The sequence below is a fragment of the Thunnus albacares genome, chromosome 11, assembly GCF_914725855.1.
Source record: "Thunnus albacares chromosome 11, fThuAlb1.1, whole genome shotgun sequence".
NCBI classification, from domain to species: Eukaryota; Metazoa; Chordata; class Actinopteri; order Scombriformes; family Scombridae; genus Thunnus; species Thunnus albacares.
This window is the reverse complement of record NC_058116.1, coordinates 27,234,857-27,261,592: the sequence shown is the minus strand read 5'-3', so window position 1 is coordinate 27,261,592 and position 26,736 is coordinate 27,234,857. Positions and strand designations below refer to the sequence as shown.

The 26,736-nt window shown below is 38.3% G+C and overlaps 1 protein-coding gene across 2 annotated transcripts in view; it reads right to left on the bottom strand.

Annotated features, from left to right (window-relative positions):
• The window catches only part of glsb (glutaminase b), a 49,837-nt gene that overhangs the window by 7,642 nt on the left and 15,459 nt on the right, over positions 1-26,736 (bottom strand). The window contains exons 6-15 of one of the 2 annotated variants that reach the window (XM_044366583.1): positions 24,702-24,865; positions 21,664-21,722; positions 16,689-16,721; positions 16,264-16,322; positions 13,629-13,695; positions 12,333-12,383; positions 10,290-10,466; positions 9,177-9,308; positions 8,194-8,286; positions 6,196-7,280 (exon numbers count right to left, since the gene is read on the bottom strand). In XM_044366583.1, the coding sequence (XP_044222518.1) occupies positions 7,134-7,280; positions 8,194-8,286; positions 9,177-9,308; positions 10,290-10,466; positions 12,333-12,383; positions 13,629-13,695; positions 16,264-16,322; positions 16,689-16,721; positions 21,664-21,722; positions 24,702-24,865 (982 nt within the window). In that variant the 3' untranslated portion in view covers positions 6,196-7,133. Of the gene's footprint in view, positions 1-6,195; positions 7,281-8,193; positions 8,287-9,176; positions 9,309-10,289; positions 10,467-12,332; positions 12,384-13,628; positions 13,696-16,263; positions 16,323-16,688; positions 16,722-21,663; positions 21,723-24,701; positions 24,866-26,736 lie in introns of those variants that run through there. The other variant, XM_044366582.1, reaches the window with a different exon arrangement.

Here is a 26,736-nt window from a genome sequence, read left to right as displayed (position 1 = left end):
GAATTACAACCATGTGGACCGAGAAAAGAAACCAAAACATATAAAAAAAAGTTTGACAGTCATGAGCTTGGAACTGTGTGGTTTCATCTGCTGTATGTTTTATTTTTTATATTAAGCTTTAAGATTTGATTTTCCTAACTTTGCATTTTTTTTCCTTTTGCCAGATCTGCTTGTAAAACTGCATATAAATAAATAAATATATAATATCTTAACCAAAACATCAGAGATCCTTACAATTCCAAGGTCACTACATTGTAATGGTGGTGATAGTTTTTTTTTAAATTTATATGCAATTTCCATGTCACAAGTTGGGATAAAATTTATGTCCAAGACACGAATCAACATAAATAAAGACATGTGAAAGGTAATAAAAATTACCTTAAAAACATACTGATTACATGGGATTGAAACACATTCATTAAAATCATACAAAAATATGCATGCAAGAGGGAGAATGAGAGTTTCACAGAGAAAATAATGAAAACACCAGGAAACATTACATACATGGTATGAGCCATAAAAATCAAATGATTTCTGTGGAAATGCTGGTAACTGCATTCAAAAGCCCCTCTGTCTTCAGTTTGATTGTACAGAATATTAAAAGTAATACAGTTATTTACACTCATGCAAAGTAACATCAGGCTTGTTCGTCATTCTGATTTACAAAGTGGAAACAGATCAGATAATCAATCCTGATTGGTTGCAATAAGGTTAAATCAGTCTCCTGTCAGTGCTGGTCTGGTCCAGTCTATGTTTGTTTTTTTTTTTAGATTTTGTGCCCATAAAGGAGGAAACTGTAGCAGCAAAGAAATAAAAAGACTCGCAGCACTGTTATAAAATGAGAGACTGATTCTCTCCTGACGTCCACACGTGACTGTCGACAATCACGGACGGTTCAGGAAAGAGACGAGAAGCCTGAGATGAGACACTGAGATGAGAGCTACTCTAGGAAACGGATCACATCTGAGGGAAAGCTCGTAGTTTTTTTCTATTAAATGAGTCATGGCAGCAAATACCGGCTACACTATATCTGTAAAAAAAAAAAAAAACAAACCTCAAACTATGATGAAGCAGGCTTTATCATCACGAGGAAGATGATAAAGATTATATATCAACGATTCCGGCGATAAAGTTATAATCCTTAAAATTCCAGCTGTGGTTACTGGTGATATTATTATACCAGTTATAATAAATGTTCCAGATGTTTGTTTGCTAATGATGAATGCTTTTAGTGTAACTTTATATTTACAAATCATTGTAGCTACACTTGTAGTGACGCGAATGTTTCCTCTGACGCCAGCTGTTCATTTCTTCTGAATGACGTCATTACAGATGTTCACTTATTACACACAACCGGTGCACGCGGCAGCTCTCGTCTTACCACTTTTGTCCAGTACGTGCACATAATTTCAGCACAGGACTTATAATGCAAGTGACTGTACAGTAGAGCTGCAACAATTAATCGATTCATTGCCAACTATTAAATTAATAGATAATAGATTAACTGTTTGGAGTCATTTTTTAAGAAAAGAAATAGCCAAACTCTCTTAATCAAGCTTCTCGAATGTGAATATTTTCTGTTTTCTTTAGTCCTCTATGATAGTAGTACATAGTGGACGTTACTGTTGGCTTTGATCGACATTTTTCACCGTTTTCTGACATTTTATGGACCAAACAACTCGGGCTGTAGTCAACCAAAGAAAATCTTGGGGGGGAGTGCACAGGAAACTCACATTTCTCCGTTTTGCCTCCTCAGGCTAAGCTAACCTATTGTTGATAACTTTGGAGCTAACCCCCTTCACTTTTCCAGCACTTGGGGAAACAACAGACGTGACTTTTTTTTAGCATTTATTAACTGTTACACTGTAGTCTGTATTGTACATTTAATGCCAGACTGAGAACTTACCGATAACCTTTTCCTCTGCTCCGCTCGCATCCACCGTCACTTTCCCGCCGCTCTTTCCCCACTCGCTACGCAAACATACTAACCACTGCCCTATTCTTAAACGTAGTTACGCTACCGATATTTAGCGTTATTTTTGGTATTAAAAAATATCTTTTGGCCTGGCGGTAATTCGTTGATATTATTACAGGAGAAACGCTGATTCAGTAAACATTCAGTACGTTCAGTAGACGTTGAGTATAGTTACACCCAGTAGTCCCCGTTAAGGTTGGGCCGTTGAGTACAGTTAGACCCACTAGTGTCCGTTAGGTTGGGCGAGTTCAAAGTTGTGAAAACAACGGGGGTGTTTTGAATACACCCCTGTTGTTTTCACAGGTAATTTGTTAGTCTGCCCCCCCATCCCCGCCGCAGTAAATAATGGATTAATCCTGGAAAGCTATTGATGTAGCACTTCTCTTGCTATGAAAGTAACACGGAGATTATTCCTGTAATCAGCAGATTTATCGATAATGAGAATAATGGTTAGTTGCAGCCCTGCTACACAGAGAGTTAACTAATGCTTGTAAATACATGTAATGACTATAGTAGAATAAATGAACAGCCATAAACTGTATTAAAGATTGAGATTGATATGATGAAGATTTTAAGGATTATAACCTTAACAAACAAAAGTAGAGTCCAACTAATACTAATATCAGTACTTAATAAGATAGTCCACTGCTAAACCTTTAGCAGAAAGCAACATGATCCACGGATTAAATCATTTAAAAAGTAGCAAACAGATCCAACTCAAGTTATTGCAAACTGTAGAAAACACTATAGGAAGGAAATGAGTTTCATACAGTCCAACATTTCCAAGGACCATTAATTATAACAGAGGCTTTTGAATACTTTTTACCTCCACAAAATAATGACCGGAAACAGACACAAAAAACTCCATGACTTCAAGAAAAAAAAAAAAAAAAAAAAAAACTTCTCACAGCATGACAAAGTAATAACAGGGTATTATCGGCTCCGGCAAGCAGTCGCTTTGAGCTCAAGTCAAACCCTCAGACAGACACCGAAAACACCAGCGTGGTACAAGTTTCAACAATGGATTGAACAACACAGAGATGAAACTTCACTCCAGTCACAGTAGAGCGACATCTAAGGCATCTGCTGACTTGACATTCATGTGCAAGTATTTTCTATTTCCAGGAGGAGGAGGAGGAGAAAAAAAAAAAAAAATCGGAACGTCTGAAGTGTATATTCAACACACACACACACACACACACACACACACACACATTCTGGTCTGCTGTTCAAAGGATCAGCGCTCACGTACAGACACACACACACACACACACACACACACACACCTAAAAGCTATATACACCTGTCGCTATGTACATTCAGAAGTACAGTAAATCATGTGTATGGAAAGAAGTCTTTGATAATATACAACTTACTAGAGGAGTAACACTGAGAGCAATTAGAGACAATACTGAACACGTGTTGTGTATGTTTGCATACCGACACTGAAATCACACTTTTTTGAGTATACGGATAAATATTTCTGGATCGGTGGACTTGAGGCGTCTAACTCACTTTGATAACATCTATTTGATATAGTTTTTTTTCACTCTATGAATGCGTACTATCCAGAAACACTGCTGCAAGATCAACCGATCAATAATCAATCATTTCTCTGCTGCTAGAGCTGAGTATCGTTTCAATTTTTTGATATATATATGAAAACAAAAGAAGTTTTCAAATGTTTTAAATGTTGTCTAAACACAAGCAGCCGTACGAGAACTTTGCCTCAATAAAATAATCTGAAACCGACATCTTAATCTCATCCTAAGGTTCACTTACTCGCTTGTTCCGGAGCTTTCGACCATATGAAACTGTCAACTTCAAAGCCAACAAGGATGAGAGAAGACCTGGAGGTGCTCAGGAAAAAAAAGAAAAAGAGTTTGAACATCTACATTTCCTCCACGGCAACAAAGTGAACTCGATCTGCCGATGAAGACCGTGTGATGCGGTCAAAAGCTCCAGAGCAAGCGAACCTTGAGTTCAGTCAATGAGGTCAAGAGTGAAGGGTCAAACTCTTCAAACACAAATAATCAGATCAAAGAATACAAATGTGAAATTTGATGCTTCATTTCTATACTTTTATATTTTTCGATAATCTGAGCTGCGGATTAATTTCGGAAGTTTGATACTCAGCGTATTTCAGATCAGATGCTTTAACTTTTTTTTTTCCCTTGAAGCTTTAAACCCTTCTTCATATCCTTTACTTTACTTTAAATTTACAAAGTTCCTGTAGAAAGCAGCTTTAATCCTGTTGCAACACACTGGTGGTGGTTTTGGATCTCAGCCTAGATAAACCCTGCAGTCACCCTACGAGCTACGAGGGGCTTGAACCGGAGGTCACGGCGGTGAACGCACACGGCCCGTCGCCTCAGCCGACGTCACGCGGCGTACAACTTATTAACCTGGACAAACACGGCACAACCAGCAACACGCGCATTCAGACTCTACAGCAGCTCGATACGCTGCAGCCGCTCCAACCAGCTCCTGACACCAGACCGTCGAGTCCAGAGAGCTCGTCGTCGTCGTTTACGTCTCTCCTGAACCTTCAGGTTGAGCCAAACTTTTATCAGCAGCCACATTATACATATAGATCATATTTAGATACGCTTATAAAATCTCATCATGATATTTTGGCTGATATTCATTTTGGTTTATATAAACATACTGAGTGGAACATTTTACAGTTTTAAAACAGACTTGTCAGTGCTCTCTGGTACTGTTCTCTAAACTGCCTCAAACGTTTTTTGGCTTTTTTTTTTTTTACTTATTGGCCGACATGTACGCCATCATGTACGCCATCATGTACGCCATCATGTACGCCATCATGCCTTCCCTCCAGGATTTCAGAGGTTTTTTTGGTGATTATTGCAGCTAAGCTTCCTCAAAAATTGCAATTTGTACTGTTTTTTGTGCCCGTTTTGTGATAAAATTGCAAGAATGGGGAAATGAAAATAATGCGATTCTTTAAAAACTAGTCATATGTTATCACTTCCTGTGCGCTGCCATGATGTAAGTTACCACAACACAAAATGTGACAGTTGGTCCAAATCACAAGCAATGTGTTGATTTGGTCATTTCATGCGGAAAAGTTGTGGTACTTCATTACTGCGATCGCACTATTTGCAGTTTCCTGGAGGGACTGTTTAATGTGGATCCCCCTGCAAATACTGATCCTGATTTCTTGGAGGGATTAATTATAATATATCTGCAATGAGTTTAATATCGTCTGATATCAAATTATCAGAAAATTCAGCCTAAACTGTGGTCCAGATGCAAATACCGACAGACTGAAGTCCAGTTTATCTTCTCTACGTCACAACAGTCGTTCTCTCGACCGCAGCACGAGTTGATATGGGTATTTTATATTTTTATATATCTGATAAGGCATTGAGGGAAGTACAAATGATGCTTCAACGTTATTCAACGTAATGTTTACAATTTAAAGTAATCAGGGTGCATACCAGTGTGCAGTACGAGGGTGTTTTCAAACCTGTGTTGTTCAGTCTGGTTGAATCTGACTCTGGTTCGATTAACTGATTAATCGATTAGTCAGAAAATTAACTGGCAACTATTTTGATATTCAAATAATCTTTTTTTTTTTTTAGTCAGATGTGACTATTGATTGTCATTTATGAAAATAAACTCAATATTTTGGGGGTTTTGGTCAAAATAAAACAACACTTTTGAATGTTTTTCACTTTTTTCCTGATATTTTATAGACTAAAAGGTGAATCAATAATGAAAATAAAACAATGAAAATAACTGTTAGTTTTGTTTCTTAAGTTTCTGGTTCGTTGGATCTTCTTGCTACGTTTCTATTTGTTTTGTTTCTGCGTGTAAAGAAACCAAACCAAAGTGAAAACGCATCAAGTTCACCAGCTCACCCTCTAACTGGGACCAGAACAAACGAACTGCAGGTTTGAAAACGAGCTCATTCTTTATAAAAACAATCATCTGCGACCCTGTTTGTGTATAAAGTGACTCCGACATGGGCTCCCGACTAATCTCAAATTCACACACGTCTGCATTTACAGACATCTTTAGGCAAGTGTCTTTCAGAAAGACAGTCCAGTGCTGGTATACTGTGCAGAGAAATATTCAGAACTGGATCAGAACTGTTTGCAACAAGCTCCTGTTCGGTTCTGAATCTGCATCCCAACTTCGTACTACAGTATCGTCATAGTGACTCATATAAGTGTTTGGGCTTTTGGGGTAAATTTTTCCTTTCGACATCCAGCGTGTAGATTGTAAAAAGCACAATACCTGAAGAATGATTAAATCCCTTCAGAATCCAGCGCTCATTTTTATAAAATGAGAAACCGAGAGCGAACACAACATTCTCCTTGGACCCAAAATATTCCATCCATAATCCAAAAAAAAAAACACATCCCGTCATACCGCCATCATGACACCCAGCATGTGTGTTTATGTGCTAATATAACTAGAGTCTCAGGCCTCAGTGTGAGCTACAGTTAAGCAATCATTCCTATAAAAGTAGTCTGAGTGTTTAAAGTCTGGCTGTACCGAAGCGCCACACATGCAAACACACTCATACACGGGGTTGTTTTTTGTTTTTGTTTTTTTTTTGGTTAAAATAAAACTGAATTTCAAATCAACCCTTAGCCTACGTTGTTTTTTTTTTTTGTTTGTCTTTAAAAGAGGAATATGTGTTAGAGTTAAAATAAAAAACATATTGCATTAAAGAGAGTAAATTGAATACAAGAGCACAACCTGTACACTGTACATCAGATCCTAAACACACACTAAGGCAACAAGCGGGGCCGAGGCTACGAGTTCATTTGGAATTCAGAGGGAAAATTAATAATAATAATAATAATAATAATAATACTAAAAAAAAAGAAGAAGCAGTAACTCATTTCCATCACAAATAAAAACAAAAGCTTCCCAGTCCGTCCACACAGTAACCGCTTCACAAGCAATAAATAATTCCTCTACATAATTTATATAAATATTCGAGGGTGCGGCACAGAGGGAGGGGGGGGCGGGGCCTGGCGAGAGGAGGAGACGTGGTGGTGGTGTTGTTGTTGTTGTTGTTGTTGCGAGAGACCAGGTGAGGTGAGGGTGTGTGAGGAGGAGGAGGGGGGGACAGGCGGGTCTTTTTTTTTTTGTTTTTTTTGTTTTGTTTTTTAAAGTTTCACTCGGCGACATTGTCCATCCTATAGACTACAGTGGTGGAGCAGTCCTGGTGCGACTCAGTGGGAGACACCTTTTTCCAAAGAGGGGCTTTCAGAGCTAGCTCTTGTTGGAGGCTCTCGTAATCCATCGGTCCGAAGGAGTTTTGCTGTTTCAATTGACACGAATAACAAATTAGTCTCGCTCACTTCCTTGTGTTAGTGTGTGTGTGTGTGTGTTATGCTTTTTGTCTAACATTTTAAAAAAAATAAAATAAAAACAGAGCCAAAATCTGCTCGTTTTACAGCTGCGATGATTAGCTGATCATCAGGAAATTAATCAGCAGCGACTGTTTAGATGATCGAATGATCGTTTTAGTCGTTTTTTGAAGAAAAATGCTAAAAACTTGCAGCTTCTTGAATGTGTTGTGCACTTTGTTTCATTGTATTTGTATGAAAAGTGCTTTATAAATAAAGTCTGATGGATTGATTGATTGAATGTGGGGAGTTTATAGATTTCTCTTTGGGTTTTGGACTGTTGATCACATAAAATAAGACATTTAACACATTTAATTAGTAATGAAAATAACTGTTAGCTGCAGCTCTTCTTCATTTAATTATTAACTTTATGAGGAAAACTTTCAACACTTTGCTGTGAGAGCAGCAGCTGCTGAGACGTGAATTAAACGAGGAGATTTTGGCTCTAGTTTTTCACCTCTAGGGGCCTCGATGTATTTTGGTTTGATAAAAGATTAACAGAAGAAAACACCTGCGACGACCTCCACAAGAAGAGGCAGCGCATCGACAGATGAAGGCGACATGATGATGATGATTATCTGACATGTTGAAGAATAAATCATGTTGTTTTTTTTTTTTTTTCACATTAGATGGACTGTATGTACAGTTATGGAGCTCAACAGCTACAAATCAGCCAATGCTGTTTAATGTAACTGTAACAGTGACTTCAGAGTCGGCTGAAGTCACTAGCAGCAGTTTTCTGAGAGGAGATGTGTTCGTTAGTGTGTTTGAGGTGCAGTTTTTTGTTTTTTTTTCTCCTCACAACAAGATGTTGTGCGTCCTTACCCGCTGGTCCCCTCCCTCTCTGCGAGGATCGTGCTTCTTGGCGAAGTGCCTCAAGTTGTCGTAGTTGTGGAAGTTGAAAAGTTCCACAAGGTCCTGTGAATGGAAAAAAAGAGACACGTAGAGCAGATTCATCAGAATATATAATGTGTTATTTCTGGAGGGAAGGTACAAAGTGTTAAAATTGACATTTCATTCTGATGATTAAAGGCTGAAAGAAATAATTATTTCAGTGGTAAATAAGAAAATAAATGAGCTAATTCCATTAATTAAAAACACTCGCAGTCTTAAGGTGGATTCTTGTGTTTACTGGTCTGTATCCAGGTCTCGTCTCCAGGCCATCATTAATCAAGCATTAATTAATTATCAAACACATTCAGTCACTCTAAAAAGTAAATCAAGTCGAGCTGAATTAATAACTTCAGGACTCTGTTGCACATTAATTTCATGAGGCGTTATTCCTGTTTGTATAAAAGAACTTATTTCCTTGAGGCCACAGAAACGTAAAAATGAAAAATAAACAAACATATAGCTGAAGAAAATAAAAGTAGATAATTGAGCTGAGACATCAGAAAATTAATCTGCAAGTTTTTTGATAACTGGATGATGGTTACTGCTATTTTTTCAGCAAAAATGTTCAAATTTCACTGTCAAATGTGACTATTTGATGCGTTTGTTTGTCAGGTGTTTCTTCTACAGCTGGTTGATATCTGACCTTCTGTATCGAGACATTTGAATGCATTTAACATCATTTGAAATGCAAAATGCCCAAACAGCTTTATTACAGCATGGTTGATAGCAAAAAAAAAACATATCATATCACATTATTGGATGTAAATTTGACAAAACACCATCCTGCTGCTGAAATGTTAAAGACTAAATATACTTTGCTGCAGGACATCTACAGTCTTACATGTGCACATATCTGAGTATTTATTATGTGCAAGTACACACTGCATGCTCTTCTATTTCTGGACGTTACATACCAAGCAGAACTGTATTCCTCTGACCGAGTTGCCCAGCTTGTCCAGTGGAGGTGACCAGCACATAATACCCATCACGTTGGGAACAACCAGCAGGATCCCTCCTGCCACTCCAGACTTGGCCGGCAGGCCGACCTGCAACAGAGAAAACAGACGAGTGACAGAAGATCAGCTGTGTGTATCTGCAGAGTCGACACGTCTGCAGTAACACAACGCTGAAAAACAGAAAGTCGGCAAAGAACACAACAACAATCATTTATCATTTATCAGCGATCTGGTTATTATCAGTTTCCTCAAACATTATGCAGAAGAATCTGAAATATTTAGATTATTTTAAAATAATCATTTCTCAAAACTCTTTTAAAAAGGTCTTTATTTATTTAATTGACACCACTCTTTTATTGCCAACATGTCTTATCTGTTTCATTACACCTGTTGATTTATTGTTACTATTATTATTAATAATAAACTTATATTTTATTGTTTTATTATTTTTAATTGTCTGATTTTACTGCCTTATTGTATTATTTAAATGTTTCAACCATGTTTTAATGGTTTAATTTAATTAATTTAATTAATTATTTTGCATCACAATAATGCACATTATCTTATTATCTTATTATTGGTTGCATTCCTTCGTATGATATCCAGTTCAAAATACGGCAAAATGAGAGTTTTCTGCACTAAAGTATTTCAGACGAGCAGGATGAAAGCAGAGGATTGTTTTAACTGTCAATATTTCCATCGCTCTTTTGTTTTATGTCAATAAAAAGAGTGGAAATAATTCAAATCATCAACTCAAACAAAAGTAACAGACAAAACAAAAGTAAACTCTCACTGTGCTGCCTCTGAACTGACAGCTCTGAATGTGGTTTATCATTAGAAATTAAACACTCAAATGTGCATTTTCACACTTTTCTCGCTGCCATCGGGAAGCGTCTCGTTAAAACACCTCTGACGATGTGTCATACCAAGGTTTAATCGTTTTAATCAAAGTCACAAGTACATGTACAGAAGTGTCACAGAACAAATGCAAAAAGCCTTTAAAGCCTGATTCATGATTCTCCTGCAGTTATATTCTCCCCGTTGTGAGAGAAGAGAGTTCATTTGACTTACATGGAAGGCGAACTGTCCCGAGAAGTCGTACATGCCGCAGGAGTGCATGAGACTCAAGGTGTTCCTCACCGCCTCGGGGCTCAGCACACGCTCGCCTGTGATTGGGCAGATACCGCCGTTAGCCAGGGTGGCTGCCATGACGCTGGCGCTCTCGCAGGTCACCTCGATGGAGCAGAGCTGCAGGTTCGTTCACACAGAGAGAAAAAAAACAGTTTGTATCAATCCTCTGTTACAACTTTATTACACACGGCGACGCAAGTGTGTCTCATGAGGAGGGCGAAGACGATCACAGTCACAGTGGTGGTAGAAGAGAAGAAGTAGATCCGTACAGATGACAAATTAAAATAAATCCTCCAATAAATGAGGAGAAACATGAGGCTCAGTGGACGTTTACACAGTCACCAGATCTCAACCAGGCTGAACATCAAGATCTTTTTAATACCACGGCGCCTCTTCATAAGATTTTTTTTTGTCATGGAAACCCTCCTGAACACAAGCCAGAAAGCGTTACTATGACAACTGGCAACCGTGAGTTGTCATTAGCTGCATATTAAACATTTTCAACATGGTGATTTTGATATTTTTTGCTTATTTCTTCTGTGTTTTACTATATTTGGAAAACATACTAAATGTAAATGTCACCTCAGTTTAATGATGATGATATGAAACAACAAAGAACGACATGAAAATAAACTCTGCCGCACCCTTGGCTCGTCATCAAGACATTCCAGATACACACATAGATAGACTTTATCGTCTCTAAAGGGGAAATTTGTTTCCATGGAGATACATTTGAACAATAAATAAACTCACACATGTGGGAAAAGAAAAAGGAAGAAACAAACTGTTTTCTTGTGATATCAGATCAGCGACGGCAGAGCAGACACATATTCTACGGTAACGAGCCTTATTTCCATTTTAGTGTCCTGTATCTGCGACTAGATGAGAGCAGAGTGATAAACAGGTTGAGTGAGTATCCAGGGCGGCGACGGGGTTCGACAGCATTTTATCGAATTCAAATGCAGTATCAATTGCAACTAACTAAAGTCTCAAATAACTGCAGCCCAAACATGTCTGATCGCCTTTTATAGACTAAGAAGGCAGAAACAGATTTTAGTTGCAGCCTAATTAATGCTCACAACCTTAAAATTAGATGAGCTACTTATTCAAAAATACTGAAGATTCAACTATTAACTGGATTAAAATGTTGATCTGATACGAATCAAAGAAACAAACAGTCCACTGACGGTCCTACAGTGGTGTTACAGAGTGATACGTCTTTTCAACTACAAACAGTCTTTGTCTGAATACAGACAGCAGCTGCAGAGAGCACGATAACCAGAGAGAGAACAGAGAAACTTTTCAGTTTAGCCGTTAGGGAAATTAACATTAATTAGCTACAGACGTCTGACTTTAACCAGCGACAGAGAAGCTGCTACATACAGATTTGTTAGCATCGGACCGAAACACATCAGCATATTTCGGGAACGGCGATGGAAGTGATGGCGAGTGTGTGATAAGAGACGACAACAGACAGCATGGTGAGAAAGCAGAGGGAGCAGTAGAGTAGCGCTGGTTGAATTCTTCTTTTGTAGAGCAGTAACAGAACGTGGGGGGCAACAGAGAGGGCTTTGAGTTTGTGAATGACGATGAATGAGTCTTTGCTGCCAGTGTTTGTGGATGTCGGGTCAAAACTGAGTTTAGTGTCTGCTGTGTGTCTCTTCACCGCCATCATCAAAATACCAGATGAGGGGAAAAGGTTTTGGAAGAATGGTGTTACACGCCTGACAAACACAGACGCTGTTTACAGAAAAAACCGGGAAGAAAACAGGATGGAAATCAGAGAGTGTGACAGAATAAAAGGGATATGTTGATAGTTTGAGTAGAGCAGCAGAAACAGGACTGAACCAGCATCTCTGACACTCAGGGGTGTGACCAATAGGAGGAGGAGAACAGCAAAAATTAAAAAAAAAAAAAAAGCAGCAGGAATATCATATATTGTCATTTAACATGAGTAAGAGTTGAAAACTCAACTACACTCACTTGAAAGTAGAAGTCCAGTACAGACGTCATATCTGTCCCTTCTGGGAAACACTGCGGAGGAAAATGAGAGTTTCAGCCAAACGAGTGAATACAGTAGAGAAACATTTATCAACTATGATGCTGCAGCATTTCCAGATAAAAAGCAGGTGACTGTGTTTTACTGTTAAAGAGGACGAGTCATGCTCATCCTGGAAACAGACTCCCAGCAGCTCCGGAGGCCGCATAAACAAACCATTCCCGTTATTTACTCAAAATATAAACTTCTCAAATACACCCGTACATGTTTGACCCTGAAATATACGAGTGGACAAAGCGAACAACCCACGTAACAACCTTAGCAAAACATGAGGTGAAGTTATGTAAAAACGCTCCCTGAAAGTCACCTCTACTTCCTCCTCGTGATGACGTCCGATTGTTTGCACACGCCCACAAACGGTCGTCCGTCGGTAGCTTTTGTTGCTAAGGTTGTTCACGTCATCCAATCGCATATTTCAGATCGGATTCAGGTTCCAACGTGTACTGATATATTTGAGAAATTTCCATTTTGAGTAAGTGAAATCTACTATTGTTTGTTTACGTCTAACCAATCAGAACAGAATGAGCTCATCAGGAGGCGGGGCCTTAAAGAGACAGGAGCTATAACGGCCTGTTTCAGACAGAGGCTGAACTGAGGGGCTGCATAAAGAGCCAGTAGAAGATAAATAAGGAGTTTTTTAGACTGTAAATCAGGCAAAGATATTCCAGTAGAGCTCCAGAATATAAATATAGACCTGGAAATGTTTATAATACGTCCCCTTTAAGATCCGTCTGCATCGGTGAAATATAAGCAGGTCTAATAAATGTTTATTCAGCTTATTCCATTAAATCAGAGCATTATAATCAGTTCTGTTTCTTCTAAATTATAGATGTGAATATGCCTGATTCATATATGATTAATAAAGCAACTGATCAGCCTCTAGCAAGAACTTATTCTTCTTTGTATGTGCTTTTAAAGTTAGCGGTGAAAAAAGCAGCAAAGAGACACAGAAAAAATGTTGCCCTCTAAAAAGTTTGACAACAGTTTGTGTTTTCTAAATGTCAAACATGAGGAGCTAAAATGTATTTATTTATTAATTGACAAATATAGATTATGGACTTAACCTCACAGGCTTAATGACTAAATACAACAAAGCTGCTTTTCCCAGTTATGTTTTTTTAGTTCTTAGTTAGTGTTGTGAAGCTTTTTAGGGTCGAATACAGACAGAAAAACAAAGAAAACAAAGTCAGCGGTGCCTCATGACACATTCAAGGTCAAACCTTTTTTTCTTTCAGGTAGTAGCCGATGGCAAAGTTCCTGTCTCCTGACTCACGCTCCGACTGGAATCTGTCACACAAAGAACAGAGCACACCCCATTACACAGAGGAAGGAAATGTTTGCACTGTGTGTGTGTGTGTGTGTGTGTGTGTGTGTGTGTGTTGTGTGCGTGTGTTGGAATGTCACTACCCCACCCCTCATGTGTACAGTACAACCAGAGCTCTCATACCGTCATGTGATGATACTGCAACACGAGCCGCGGCGCTCGCTCTTTTTTTTCCATAAACATAGTTTACATACGGCGTCATCTTAGATCATATACATGACATACACGTATACAAGTGACCTTTACAACACAGACGCCGGTCCCGGTCCCAGTCCTGAATACAGTCCATCCAAATCAATCAAACTAATAACTAACTGGGGAATAAATACAAACTTTACTTTTTTTTGAGCACGTTTAAAATTTACCAACCAAAATGATCCTTTAACCAGAGAATGTTGCTGCTCTTTATGACTTATTATTATTATATATTTTCCTTTTTGGTCACCGTATATATCTACACATATTATTCTAATGGAAATAATCATCTGAGTGAAAGATTTTCTAACTGGTTCTTTGTTAATTTCTCTTTTATTTCATTCATTCAAACTGTGTGTAACAGTAGGAAACACTTTGCCTACATACAGACACCTGAACGTAGCACAGATACAGTTTTGCAGCCTGGATTTATTTAATGCAGCGCTGCAGCTAATTATTATTTTTTTATTAATCGATTACTCTATCCATTATTTTCTCAATTAATCAATTAGTTGTTTGGTCTATAAAATGTGGATCACATTTTCCTAAAGTCCAAGACGTGACCTGAGATGTTTTGTCTCGACCAACAGTCCACAACCCAAAAATATTCAGTTTACGATCACAGATGACTAAAGAAAACCAGTAAATGTTCACATTTAACAGGCTGAAACCAGAGAATTATAAAAATAAATTAATTAATTAATTAATCAATGAACAAAATAGTTGGCATTTAATTCTTGGTGATGAATTTTCTGGCGTTTGACTAATCGACTGACTGTTACAGCTCTAACTGAATGACAAGGAAACATATTTTTTAAAAAGGGAGTACAGATGGTACATTTGATCTTTAGCATCATGTGCGTCATTTATATATTTGTAAATGCAAATGTGCAAACCCAGCAGGAAGAACATCTCCCGTAAACTAGAAACAGGTAAACATCACGTAACGACAACGTCACATGTTTAAGCTGCTGTCTGTTAGGCAACTGTCATCTATGTAAATAATGCCAAATATAGAGCTAACACCAACCCACACAGGTGTTTTCATCTAGCTGATTAAAGCTCTTTTTATGGCACGGTCACACTGGATTTCACCTCCCATTTAATGTCTTTGTGGAACAATCGAGACACGTTATCTTCAGTTCTGACAGTTCAATCTGATTTAACTTTAACTTTGAAGGTGGGATTGATGTCTCAATCAGGAATTACTGTTTGTTTTATATTGTTTTATAATCGCACGGCGCAGTAATACAAGCAGCAGTCCTTGCAGTCCTTGTTTGACTGCAAGGACAGAACACCTGAGATCTGCCAGATATTCATAAATAATTGTGATTTAGAGATAATTATTATTTTACAACACTCATGAGGAGCAGCTTCTGCACCGATCTGTATTATTATGAGTCAAAATAGCAGCAACAATGAAGTCAGCAGCGTTTGGATCGACAGCTCGGTGCATCTGCTGACCGCCAGACACCCTTTTCACTCTAATTGGTGCGTGTAGTTTTGGTGTCATCGTGTAATTTCCACAAGCGCACCATCAACCTGAGCAGAGATCACTGAAGAGTCACCTGCAGGTTACGTTTGGACATCTCACAAGTGTTGGCAGTGAAAATACAACACCATGGACTGGATTCAACCGTGACGAACCGTGTGACAGACATGTTTACCAGTTTACCAGTCTGCTGTCGTCTACAGGATAAGTGTTGGTACATCCAGTTTGTTTTTTTTCTGTTTGTTTTGATCCACAAACAACAGACTTGTGTTTCGATCTGACACAAATCAGCGCATTAAGAGCTGATTAAAGCCTCCTGCTGTGAGATGACTGATTGGATTTTGGCCAAAGACGCAACATGCTTCAAAGTTTCAACCCACATAGAGTTGTGCAGCATGTTTTTCTGCCCTGTGTAGTCCTCTGTAGAGCTGCTACAATTATTAGATTAATTGATCGGCAGAAAATTAAGCATTTAATTAATTAATCAGCAACTATTTTGATAAGCGATAAATCGTTTAGCCATTTTTAAAGCAAAAATGCCAAAAGTTTGCTGTTTTCAGCTTCGCAAATGTGACGATTTAATGATTTTCTTTGTCAAATATGAAATTAAATTGAACATCTTTTGGGTATTGGACTGTAAGTTGGACAAAACAAGACATCTGAAGACGTCACCTTTGACTGTGGGACATTGTAACATTCATTTTTTCACTATTTTCTGACTTTTTACAGACCAAACAATTAATTAAGAAATTCATTTGCAGAGTAATCAATAATGAAAATTTATTCTTAGTGCTGAATAAAAGAAGAGAATGGAAACTGAACTCGTCATTTGAGAGGGACTTACGTGGCATTGCTGAAACCAACGTACTCGTTTCCCGCCATCTTTTTCAGGAAGTTCATGACCTGGAGGGAAAGCAGCGGGGAGTTAAATGATAAACAAGGGCTCATACATACAAGATTAAATTCTGTGGTTGGCTGGTTGCTGAAAATGAGGAAATAATAACATCTCAGTATTTTACAACAGTCCTGAGTCCAGTTTCTCTGGTTAGTTTGGCTTTAATTTGATTAAGAATATGGACTTTTCATCATTTACACCTGTGCTTTTCCTAATGTATCTACATTCTGTGAGCTTGTACTAAGGAACTAGGACACAACTAATGAACTTAATTATGCTCTCAAAGTGAAAAAAAAATAGTTCAAAGAAGAATCTAATGTATGAAAACTAACTCTGAAAACTTGTCTGACCCAGATCTGACTTCAAATACTCACATAGTCAAATTTTTCTGCGTTGCCTGCACCTTGCTGAGGAAGGAGAAGAAGAACACGCAATTAGTACAGTTCATTAACCAAAGTCTGATGCAGGTAGAGGTAAAGAACAGCATCATATAAAGATAATACTAACATATGATAATGCTATTGCTGTCATATTAAAAACTACACAATTAGCAGATAGATGTGAATACATTTTGTAATAATAAATCACATGAGCTTTGCCAAGAATTATATAAAGAGTAGATACAAAATATTAATAAAGATTGGCTTTGCAAATAGGTTACAAAGAGGGAAATGTTTTGGAGTTAAAGGGGAGATTTAGTAGACATGTACATTACCAGAGTTTAGCCACTTAAATAAAAACATGTCTCACTATTATGTCTCGCTTATTCAAAGGGATTCGTTTTTATTTAAAGTGCAAAAAAAGGTAAAAACACCAGTTTTGAAAATTTGCGGCAGCCCCGACTGTGTGTATGTGTTTGTATGTAAAGTATGACTGCACAGAGATGTGGGGGGGTGTATACAGGGGAGTTTTGTATTATGGGTTACCATAATGCAGGTGTGTGTGTATATGGTTTTTTTTTTTAAGATGTAGGTCAACATGTGTCATCTGTGCAGAGAGCCACCGGGCAGCCAAAACAGAGGGAGGGACGTAAATGAGGGAGTAATGAATCTTCCTCTGAGAGCTTCTAGTTTATTGTACTTTTGTTTATTTATTAAGTCACAAAAAAGCTCATTGATGCTGCCTATTCCCACAAAGAAAACACAGACACACATGCACATTTATAGTGCTATAGCATTTGTTATAAACTCATAAATATTGAACTATATGTATGTTTTGTATGGTGTGATTTTACATGTATAAAAAAATAAATAAAAAAGAAAGAGGCTTCATATGTGACTGACAGTACATTTTAAATTCTACACTTAACTGTGCAGAAAAAAAAAACTGATGGAGGTGTTAAAGAGTCACTAAATGGGGGTTTTTCTACAGGGCTGATTGGAGGAGAAAAAGAGAAGAGAGGGGGGAGAAGGGTGGGGAGGAGGAGGGGGGGATCATGGGATTGGGAGAGTGGAGGAGATAGATATGGAAAAGGAAGAAAAAATTACCAACGTCATTTGACCTGCAGCAGCAGTCATTATTTCCCACAGTTCCTAAGTCTGGAAAATATGCAACAACATACAAAAACAGCAACAACATGTAGCCTTCAAGCACCATGTAACAACAGTTTGGGGCATACTGCCACGGCAACCATCCCATAGTTTTTACCCCCCCCCCACGGAGGTTAAAAAGCTGACTGGGCGACCTGACCGACGGCTTGACATTTGTGCTTTTCAATTATGGAAAATAAAAACACACACATTGAGACACTGATGATAATGGTGAGCAGAGGTGGAAACAGACACACGTTACTGTCTCTGCAAACGATGGAGAGTTGATGTCTTTCATATTATTTCTGGAGTTTATTGAGCAGTTTTTACAGGTTTGCTGTTTGATGTAGGAGAAGTAACCAACATATATAACTCTCCATATGCTATAATTTCTGTATTTAAGAAAACAGAACCAGTGGATTTTGCTGGGATACACAGTGTTTGTACTTCTGCTTCGTCTTAGAAGGATCCGCTCACAATGTTAAAGAAATACCTCAACATTTTGGGATTTAATTAGGTTTTTTTTTTTCCCCCGAAAGTTTGAAGAGAAGATTGATATCAATCACGTCACGTGCGTCAAAGTACAGAGCTGGAGTCAGGAAGTCATTAAGCCGCCAGTATAAATCATCGGAAATGAAGCTTTTGGTGAAAGTTCAAAAAGTTCTACGTTTATTCCCTGCGGGTGAAAGTTTGTTTCCTCTTGTTTTGTTTCTCTTTCCTTTCACTTCTGTTTTCCCTTCATTTACCAGACCAATGATCTTTCTGCCCGTCTTCCTCCAGCCAATCAATCCCCAGATTGCCTCCTCCCATCACCACCATTTCTTCCATTATATCCAAAGAGACTCTTCTAAAAGGTTTCCACCTGCTGGCTCCGCTCCACCACCACCAGCGTCTAGACTCTACATCTCTTTACATCAATGGAGTCTAACCGCCAAGACTTCCTGTCGCTAACATCAATAGATATTGTTCTACACTTCCAGTTGATGTCTCCTTATTGAACTGCTTGTTGGATGGTAGAATAGTTTTCCAATATCAGAATTGAAGGAGCTGTGTTTTAGCTTCTCTCTTGAGCTCTCATGTGTTCAACTGAATACATAATAAAAGCTTTCCAGTCTGAAAATGTGCTGTTATCCCTTTATTTCAATGACCAGCTTCAGCGTCTTTATAAACACTTATAAACAAGCCTTCTGACTACTTTGGGCAACACACAGAGATAATTCGTTATTTTCTGGCAGAAAACCAGCCCTCAGCCAAGATTAGCATAAAGACAGGAAGTAGATAGTCTAGCTTTGTCCGAACTGAAAAGACACAGTTTCCAACATCTATGAATAGTTCACTAAAGTTCACTCGTGAGACTTCCGTAAAGCCAAAACCAAAGTGCTGAAAGACGCTAAAATGCAGAAGTGACTCCTTTCACATTAAATAGAGTAATTTGGTTTATTATTGATATAATATATAGATTATTGCAGCATTAACGCACTGGTAGAAGACTGATACCGATCTTCTCTTCTTGCTTTCATAGAGTTTTTTCCCAAATTGTTGAATTATTCCTTTAAGAAGCAAACTTATTGTCAGTTCTGACTGTAGTAAAGCATTTAACACAATTTACTCTACAGCTTTCTATTTCCTTGATCAAAGGTCACAGATTACTGACTGTAGCAGTTGTGAGACAACAGAAACAGAAAGTCTCAATGAACTGTTCTGTTTTGTACATAATGAAATAAAAGAATCATCACAAGGAGCAACAGTTGGCTTCTTAACATCGCTGGTGACAAAACAGATCAAAACACTGCTAAGACGAACCAGATCATTTACAAATGTGGACAGATTTTAATACTGGTAACTAAAAAAAGACCAACGTTTGCTTTCAATCTGACTTATTAATAATGTTTTTCTCTGTGCAGTATTTAGACTACAGGACTTATAGTACAAAAGGCTTTTTGACATTTGGTGGTTAGTTTCCTGTCGAGGCCCTGAGTGCTTAGAATACACTTTAATGAAAATTGTTAGAATAAAAAGAAAAATATGTCAGCACACTGTTTCAACGGTGCTTCAATTGATTATTAATTAATCACTTGCCCAACAAGTGTTGCTGAGCAGCACTGGGGAAAAGGTAACTTGTAGTACTTTGCTTAAAAATTAACTTTTATGGAAACCATGTTCAAAAACATACCGTTGTTTAATGGTTTACTGTTATGTTATGACCTCTGTTATGACTTCTGCTGGGACGTCTCCAGAATAAATGTTTTCTGTCATGGTAACGACACAATCTTTCATCCAATCTTTTTTAAATGATTTCTCTTTCACTAGAAACTATTTGGTCAAGAAAATAAGTGTATATTGTTTATATATTTGCATGATGATAATGCACAATAAACACAGGTGGAAAAACTGAATTTTTCAAAACAATGAAATGGGATTTTGACAACATGCATACACATGGGTCCCAGACCCTTAAGAGTGGTGACGGAGCTACTCTGTTGGGTGGGTGTTGCCTGCAAGAGGTCCAAAAATAAAAAAATCAACATCAAACAGGCCACGTGCTTCAGCATGCCTCTTCAAAAACATACAGTTTCATTACTATGTGAAGACTTTCATTCCCTCTCTGGATATTGCTTCCTCTCGAGTCAAATGAAAACTAATAATCACACCCCTCCGAGCTTTTATAGCACATTTGTTTCTTACAACATCAGGGAGAATGCCACAAAGATCAGGCACATAATTAAGTCAAAAGCTTGGCATAACAAAGGTCAAATACCAGTCCTTGAAGTTGAAAAAAAAAGTGGAGCAATTAACAAAAATCCATAATTCAATAAAATAAAAAAAGCTCATTTCAAGACATCAGAAACAAAAAATCTGCGACACAGTCTGAAGGAAGCTGACACACACAGTAAAGGTATCTATGATGCAGCTCATGTGTAGATGTGTGAGTGTTAATAATTCACTGCTTCACCCTGGTAGGGTTAAATAATTACAAATTAAACCTGAGAATGATTATTAAACAGCTGTAAAGCTTACGGCAGAGTTTAAAAATGGAACACTGCCAATGTGAAAGCCTACTGGCAAAGCTGGTATTTAAGCTATGTTAACATTTCCTTTGTTACGGCTGAACCTGTGAGCAGCAGCGGGATGATGTCGGTGATTCATTTCTGTGACTGTGCGGGCGAACTTACTGTGTTAACCCAGAGAGAAATACAAATAGGGCGACACCAAACTCTGGTGACGAGATGGAGGTGTCGTTATCTGACTTCCTATCTGTCTTCATGTAGAGACTGTGGCTGCTGTATAAGTGCACCTGCGTTCCACTAGCGCTCTTCTTCCAGGTTATTTTCAGCGGAGGACAATAACAGCGTGTGAGCCGGGGCCAGCTAAATGCCCCTCAGGAAGGATTAGCACAAATCTTAATCACCACAACAAGACACATGGCGGTGGACTAAAAGTAGTGACCTAGAAATTCTTCAAGAGTCAAGAGTCATAAATATCTGAGCGCACTGGGAAGTCTACAGTCTATTGAATGTGTAACAACACCACAAAAGAAAAGAGTTTTGTGTGGACGAGGGTGTAAATTCAGCTAAATATTGCATTATTGTGAGTCTTGAGTGGGTTTCATTGTGTTCAAACACATAAAGTAGGTTAATTAGTCTTTTGTTAAACAGTCAAATCTTATCTGGTACCAATATTTACCTTCACCTTTGTTTTTTATCTACTTGATAAAGCAGCTCAGTGATACCCACCATACAAGGAATTTTTCTAGTCAACGTTTTTGAGTGGAAATGACACACACATGAAGAAAGAAAGAAAAAGTGTTACTGTTTTTTACCTTTATCAGTGAAGTACAAACGATAGCGCCGGCATTCACCATCGGGTTGTGGGGCTTATCTGCAGATGAACAACGAGAGCTCAGTTAACATGCGATAGAGGATCTGAGAGTTCTGTATATAGACTGATCAAACAATGAATTAATCATATCAAAATATATGTAGAACACACACCGACTCCAGATACTGCAGATAAAAGGATAGTTACGTAAATTTACATAGAAAATAGAGGTAGGATGTATATGTTTCACTTTCAAACCTGATGTTTAGGTGCAGATTTTGGTAATACAAGTCTGTGTGGAGACTCCTGCCATGTTTTATGAACTAAACTGATTTTTATACCATTCAAACAAGAGTTTGACAGCCACGTGGTAGCATGTGGGGGTGGATGGTGTCCGACAAAATAACCCAAAGCCAGTTATTTTCAGTGAAAGTTTCTATTCGTTCGTCAGCTGTTGACGTCATGTGACTCCTGACATATTGTGCTGTATCTCCTCTACAGCACAGTTCAACCAAAAACTTCTATATCCATAACTTATCCCCTGAGATGAGCTCTCTTCCTCTTCCCTTTTAGTTGTAGCAACGCTGGGCGAGGAGGAGGAGGAGGAGGAAGAGGAGGAGGAGGTGAGAGGAAGCCTTCCTCCCCCAGATCTCTAAAAAGAGTTAGCTCTTACATCACCTACATTACCTCACTAGTGCATGATCTCCTTACACAACAGGAATGCCACAAAGCTACGCTGGCAGGAGGAGATACAAAATTCCGACTAAACATATGACGACAGGATGGCTCCGCTCTTAGTACCAGCCTGGGATTAGTGGCATTTCCTCTGAAAAACTCAAAACAACTTTGACTTTGATAACTATGAGATTTCATTTCATATCAAAAATGTCACTCAAATAAATATCCGCACACTTCTACAGCATAATCCATGTGTTTAGTAGATGACTGAACAAGTATTTTCACACAAAAAAAACAAAAAAAAACTTTCCACAAAATCCTCTAATGGGAGCATCTGACTCATTCACTTGGCAGCTCAGTCGCAGCTTTCACTGCTTAATCTGACACTTAAAGCCTCCCTACTGTGTATTTTGGCATTTCCTGACAATGTTGACACCAAATATTGTTTTGACAAATAGCTTAATTTTGCTCTCAAAGTTCAAAAACTTCATTGTGACATATGACTACAGTAGAACGCTGCAGTTATACGTCATTCGCATAAAACTCCTCCATAAGCTACTGAAACAGTATCAAACTAAACACTCCGACGTGCTGCAACAACGGATTAATGCTTAAAATATGAATTATTTATTTCAATTAAATTGGTACAGAAAATAACGTGTAATGTGGTTAAAGCAGGAAACTCAGTAAATCTTACAGTATTTGTTGTTCACAGCTGTTTATACTGTATGAAAAGCTTCTCCTGCAGCACCTGAAGGCAGCAGGACAGATATATTGATAAATCCGCAGCCTCTGAGAAGTGCAGCGTCAGAGCTCAGTGCCGTTACGCACGACCGTTCACTGTGTTTCCTTTCATTAAATCATCTTGATGTCACCAGGCTGCTACACCGGATGGTCATAACTCAATATTCTGCTTTTTATGAAGGAGACGTCGTGTCAATGAGGCTCACCAGCCTCCTTTCCAACTTCCTGTTTAGCACAAGTAACATGTTTTATCCTTTAAACACATTGTGATGCAAACGCTGTTGTGTGACATTAATTACTAAATGTGACGAGGTGAGATACATTATAATTATTGCTGAAATAGCGTTGGTCCAATATAATCATATAAACAGCTTCAAATCAATTTCTTTATTTCTATCGTTGTTATAGTAACTAACTAATGAAAAGAAACTACTCCATCTGTCTTTTGGCTGCAGATTTGTGGTGATGTGTGTTCATGTCGTGAAGAAAAGCTTTTTGTTTGCCATCACGTTTAACTGTGATTGACGCTTCAGCTACGAGAGCGGTGATGTGACTGGCTGAGAGACTATTTAACAATCACCACACCCGCTGATCTATATTTACCTTCACTCAGCCTCTTTCTGCACGTCGCGCTGCTGCACATACACGAACCTAAAATAGCAGGCGCGCACGGACGGAAACGTCCTAACAATCCTACCACGCTGCACTTGACATTTATTATTCAAATTTCAACTGAGGGTGCAACATATTAAACCGAGGATGCAATGCGTGCTTTTCCATCCTCCTAGAACCGAGGAGGAAAATTTACAGACGTGTACTAAAAGCGAGACGTCATTGCTCAGTATAGACAAGCCGCCAATAAAGAAGCCGTCATCTGACTTCACGTATCCGTTACTGACATGTAACCTGCTCTATATGGCTACAGCCATAAACCGTAAACGGAAAGGTTAAAGGCTATAATATCGCTACCGTCCCCATACATCACCAGTGTGCTGGAGCAGCAATCTGGTTGCCACGGTAACGACTATTAGCCACACGTTCCATTCTCTGTTTGAGAAAGAAGCGTTAACCGTTAAACAGGAAGTTGTAAACACTGGCTGAAGCTAAACAGCGGGTGAGTGTCAATGACTAACTATCAGGGTCGGTGCTGACAGACTGTCCCACTTATCGTTATGAGGGTCATGAGGGAGCAGCGTCAGTCTACAGATTGATGGGAAAAATGCCAAAAAAATGTTGCAGCAGGCAAAGTATTTCTCTTTTATAAACTCTATCCGTGTTGTCATGTGATTTAGACTCAACTTAAACATAAATGCTTCCTTGTTTACAAAGAAAAAAACAGCAGTGAAGCGTTAAATCAGTTGCAGATAATGTAGGTTGTCGCTTATAGTTTGCACACTATGATTCAGTGCCACTTTCTGCTCAATGATATAAATACAAACAATGTAAAAGTCGGAAACCTCCTAAACCCCTCTGTTGGCAACACATTCTCCTTATCAACGTTGCATCAGGTCTCAACTAGGTTGCAACATTTTAAGGAGGAAAAGTAGCGTGCACGGGCTGATAAGCTCTCCACAGACAGAAGAATAATCTTAAAAAGGGAGATAAAAGAAAACTCACCGTCTTCATTCAGGAAGAGCTTATTGAAACGTAGGCCACTGGGCTCCTTCCCGATGAAACTGTGCACATACTCTGTGCCGTGGTCATGAACGGCGACGGCGTATTTCAGCGGTTTGACACAGGACTGCAGACAGAAGGGGACCTTGGTGTCTCCTACGGTGTGTCTACACGAGACAGAAGATAACGGTTATCTGAGCGGTTAAAGCAGCCGCAGTTTCAGTGGTTATTCAGAATGAGAGAGAGACATGAAAACAGTGAATGTTATTGAGATTATTCATTGTCGGTTCATAGAATAATGTCAGTATTCCGGGAAAAACCATAAACTTCAGTGACACAGCGGGCAGGAGAGTGTTGCAGCATGATAACAGAAACACATGACCTGTTTAGTACCATGTTATCTTTACGACTTCCACTCTTACACAAACATAAATATACACACCTATGGAATTTTACAACTGCTTATCAGAGGACAAGCTGACCGAAACAGCTGCCGACATCATTACACTACACTCGTTGCACTACTTTTGTCTTTTCTGGGAAATATATGAACGTTTACACAGTGAAACCAACAGCGGCTGTACATGATAACATAAAGCCCTGCAATAAATAAACATGATAAATGAACATTGTAAGCTTCACAAAAGGAGTGTTTATTACACCGCATTTCATTTTACAGGTGTTCCTATTATTCTGTCCATCCCCAGGACCTGGAGGAGTAAACTGCAGCACCGTGTCAGAATCATTAATCATCATGTGACTCATCATATTAACAGATATGGCTGACGATTTTCTATAGTTTTATTATTTTATTATTGTCAATAAATCTCATGTTTGGCTCCAAACCAACAATGAATTGACCTACTTACAAGTACTGTGTGTGTATCCAAAACATGTCAATGACTCACAGTGTTGCAGTGGGTGACATGTTCCTTTATTATGAAGATGTTAGTTTGTTTAGAAACGGCTCCAAAGACTAATAACAGCGATCATGTTTTCAGTCTCTGGAGAGTAGTTCCTTGTAATGCAGATACCACTGTGAATGTGTGGGGATGTTGTTCTGTTTACAGAGTTTCATTAGCTGGTTGTCCTAAACATCACAACCTTTTGACTTTGGTACAAGAGACTGAAAAGTTGATCTCTGTTATTAGTCTTTGGAGCAGTTTCTAAACAAACTAACATGACCGTAATCTTTTTTTAATGAAGGAACATGTCAGCCAGTGCAACAGTGCGGCTCATTGATGCATTTTTAATTTTGTTTTTAACAGTTTTTGGACAAAAACGGAGGTCTACAACACAGACAAATAAGATTTATCAGGCTGTAAATGACCGCTATCTCATTCAGTCATTTGTGGTCAGTCACTTGTATCATTTTGAACCTGTTTAGCAAAACATGTAAGTTAACATCATATGATGTAGAAATGTCATGTTAGTTACTCATTAATGCTGCATGTGTGTATTTTTACATTCATAGTAACTTTTTGAAACTTACGCAGTGTTATATTTGTCGCTCTTGTGTGCTATTTTTAGCTTAGACAAGGTGTATCAATCAAGCTAGCAGCACTAGATGGGACCATATTGATCATTGGCATTAAATGTGTTTTATTACATTATTGTGTGGTAATAATAATTGCACTGTTAAAATGTGTGTAATTGTGTACAATCTATTGTACTTGTCTTAAATCAAATTTGAGGGTTAATATTTTACACTTCACTCTAACTTTTATTCTCCTGTTTTATCTGTCTTATTATTTTTTAGCTTATTTTTATTTCCAAATTGAACACTTTTTAAATTGTCTTTTTACTTGTGTTGCTTTTATATTCTGTCTTGATGCCTTTTATGCTTTATGTAAAGCACTTTGAATTGCCTTGTTGTTGAAATGTGCTATACAAATAAACTTGCCTTGAGGAGAGGTTTTAAGCAAATTGCGTTTATTTTTAGTTTTCACAGTGCAAATGTGATTCTCATCATGATGCCAGCAAAATAAAAAGATTAGAGACTCTCTGCTGTGATGATTAATGCTAAGGGCAGCTACAC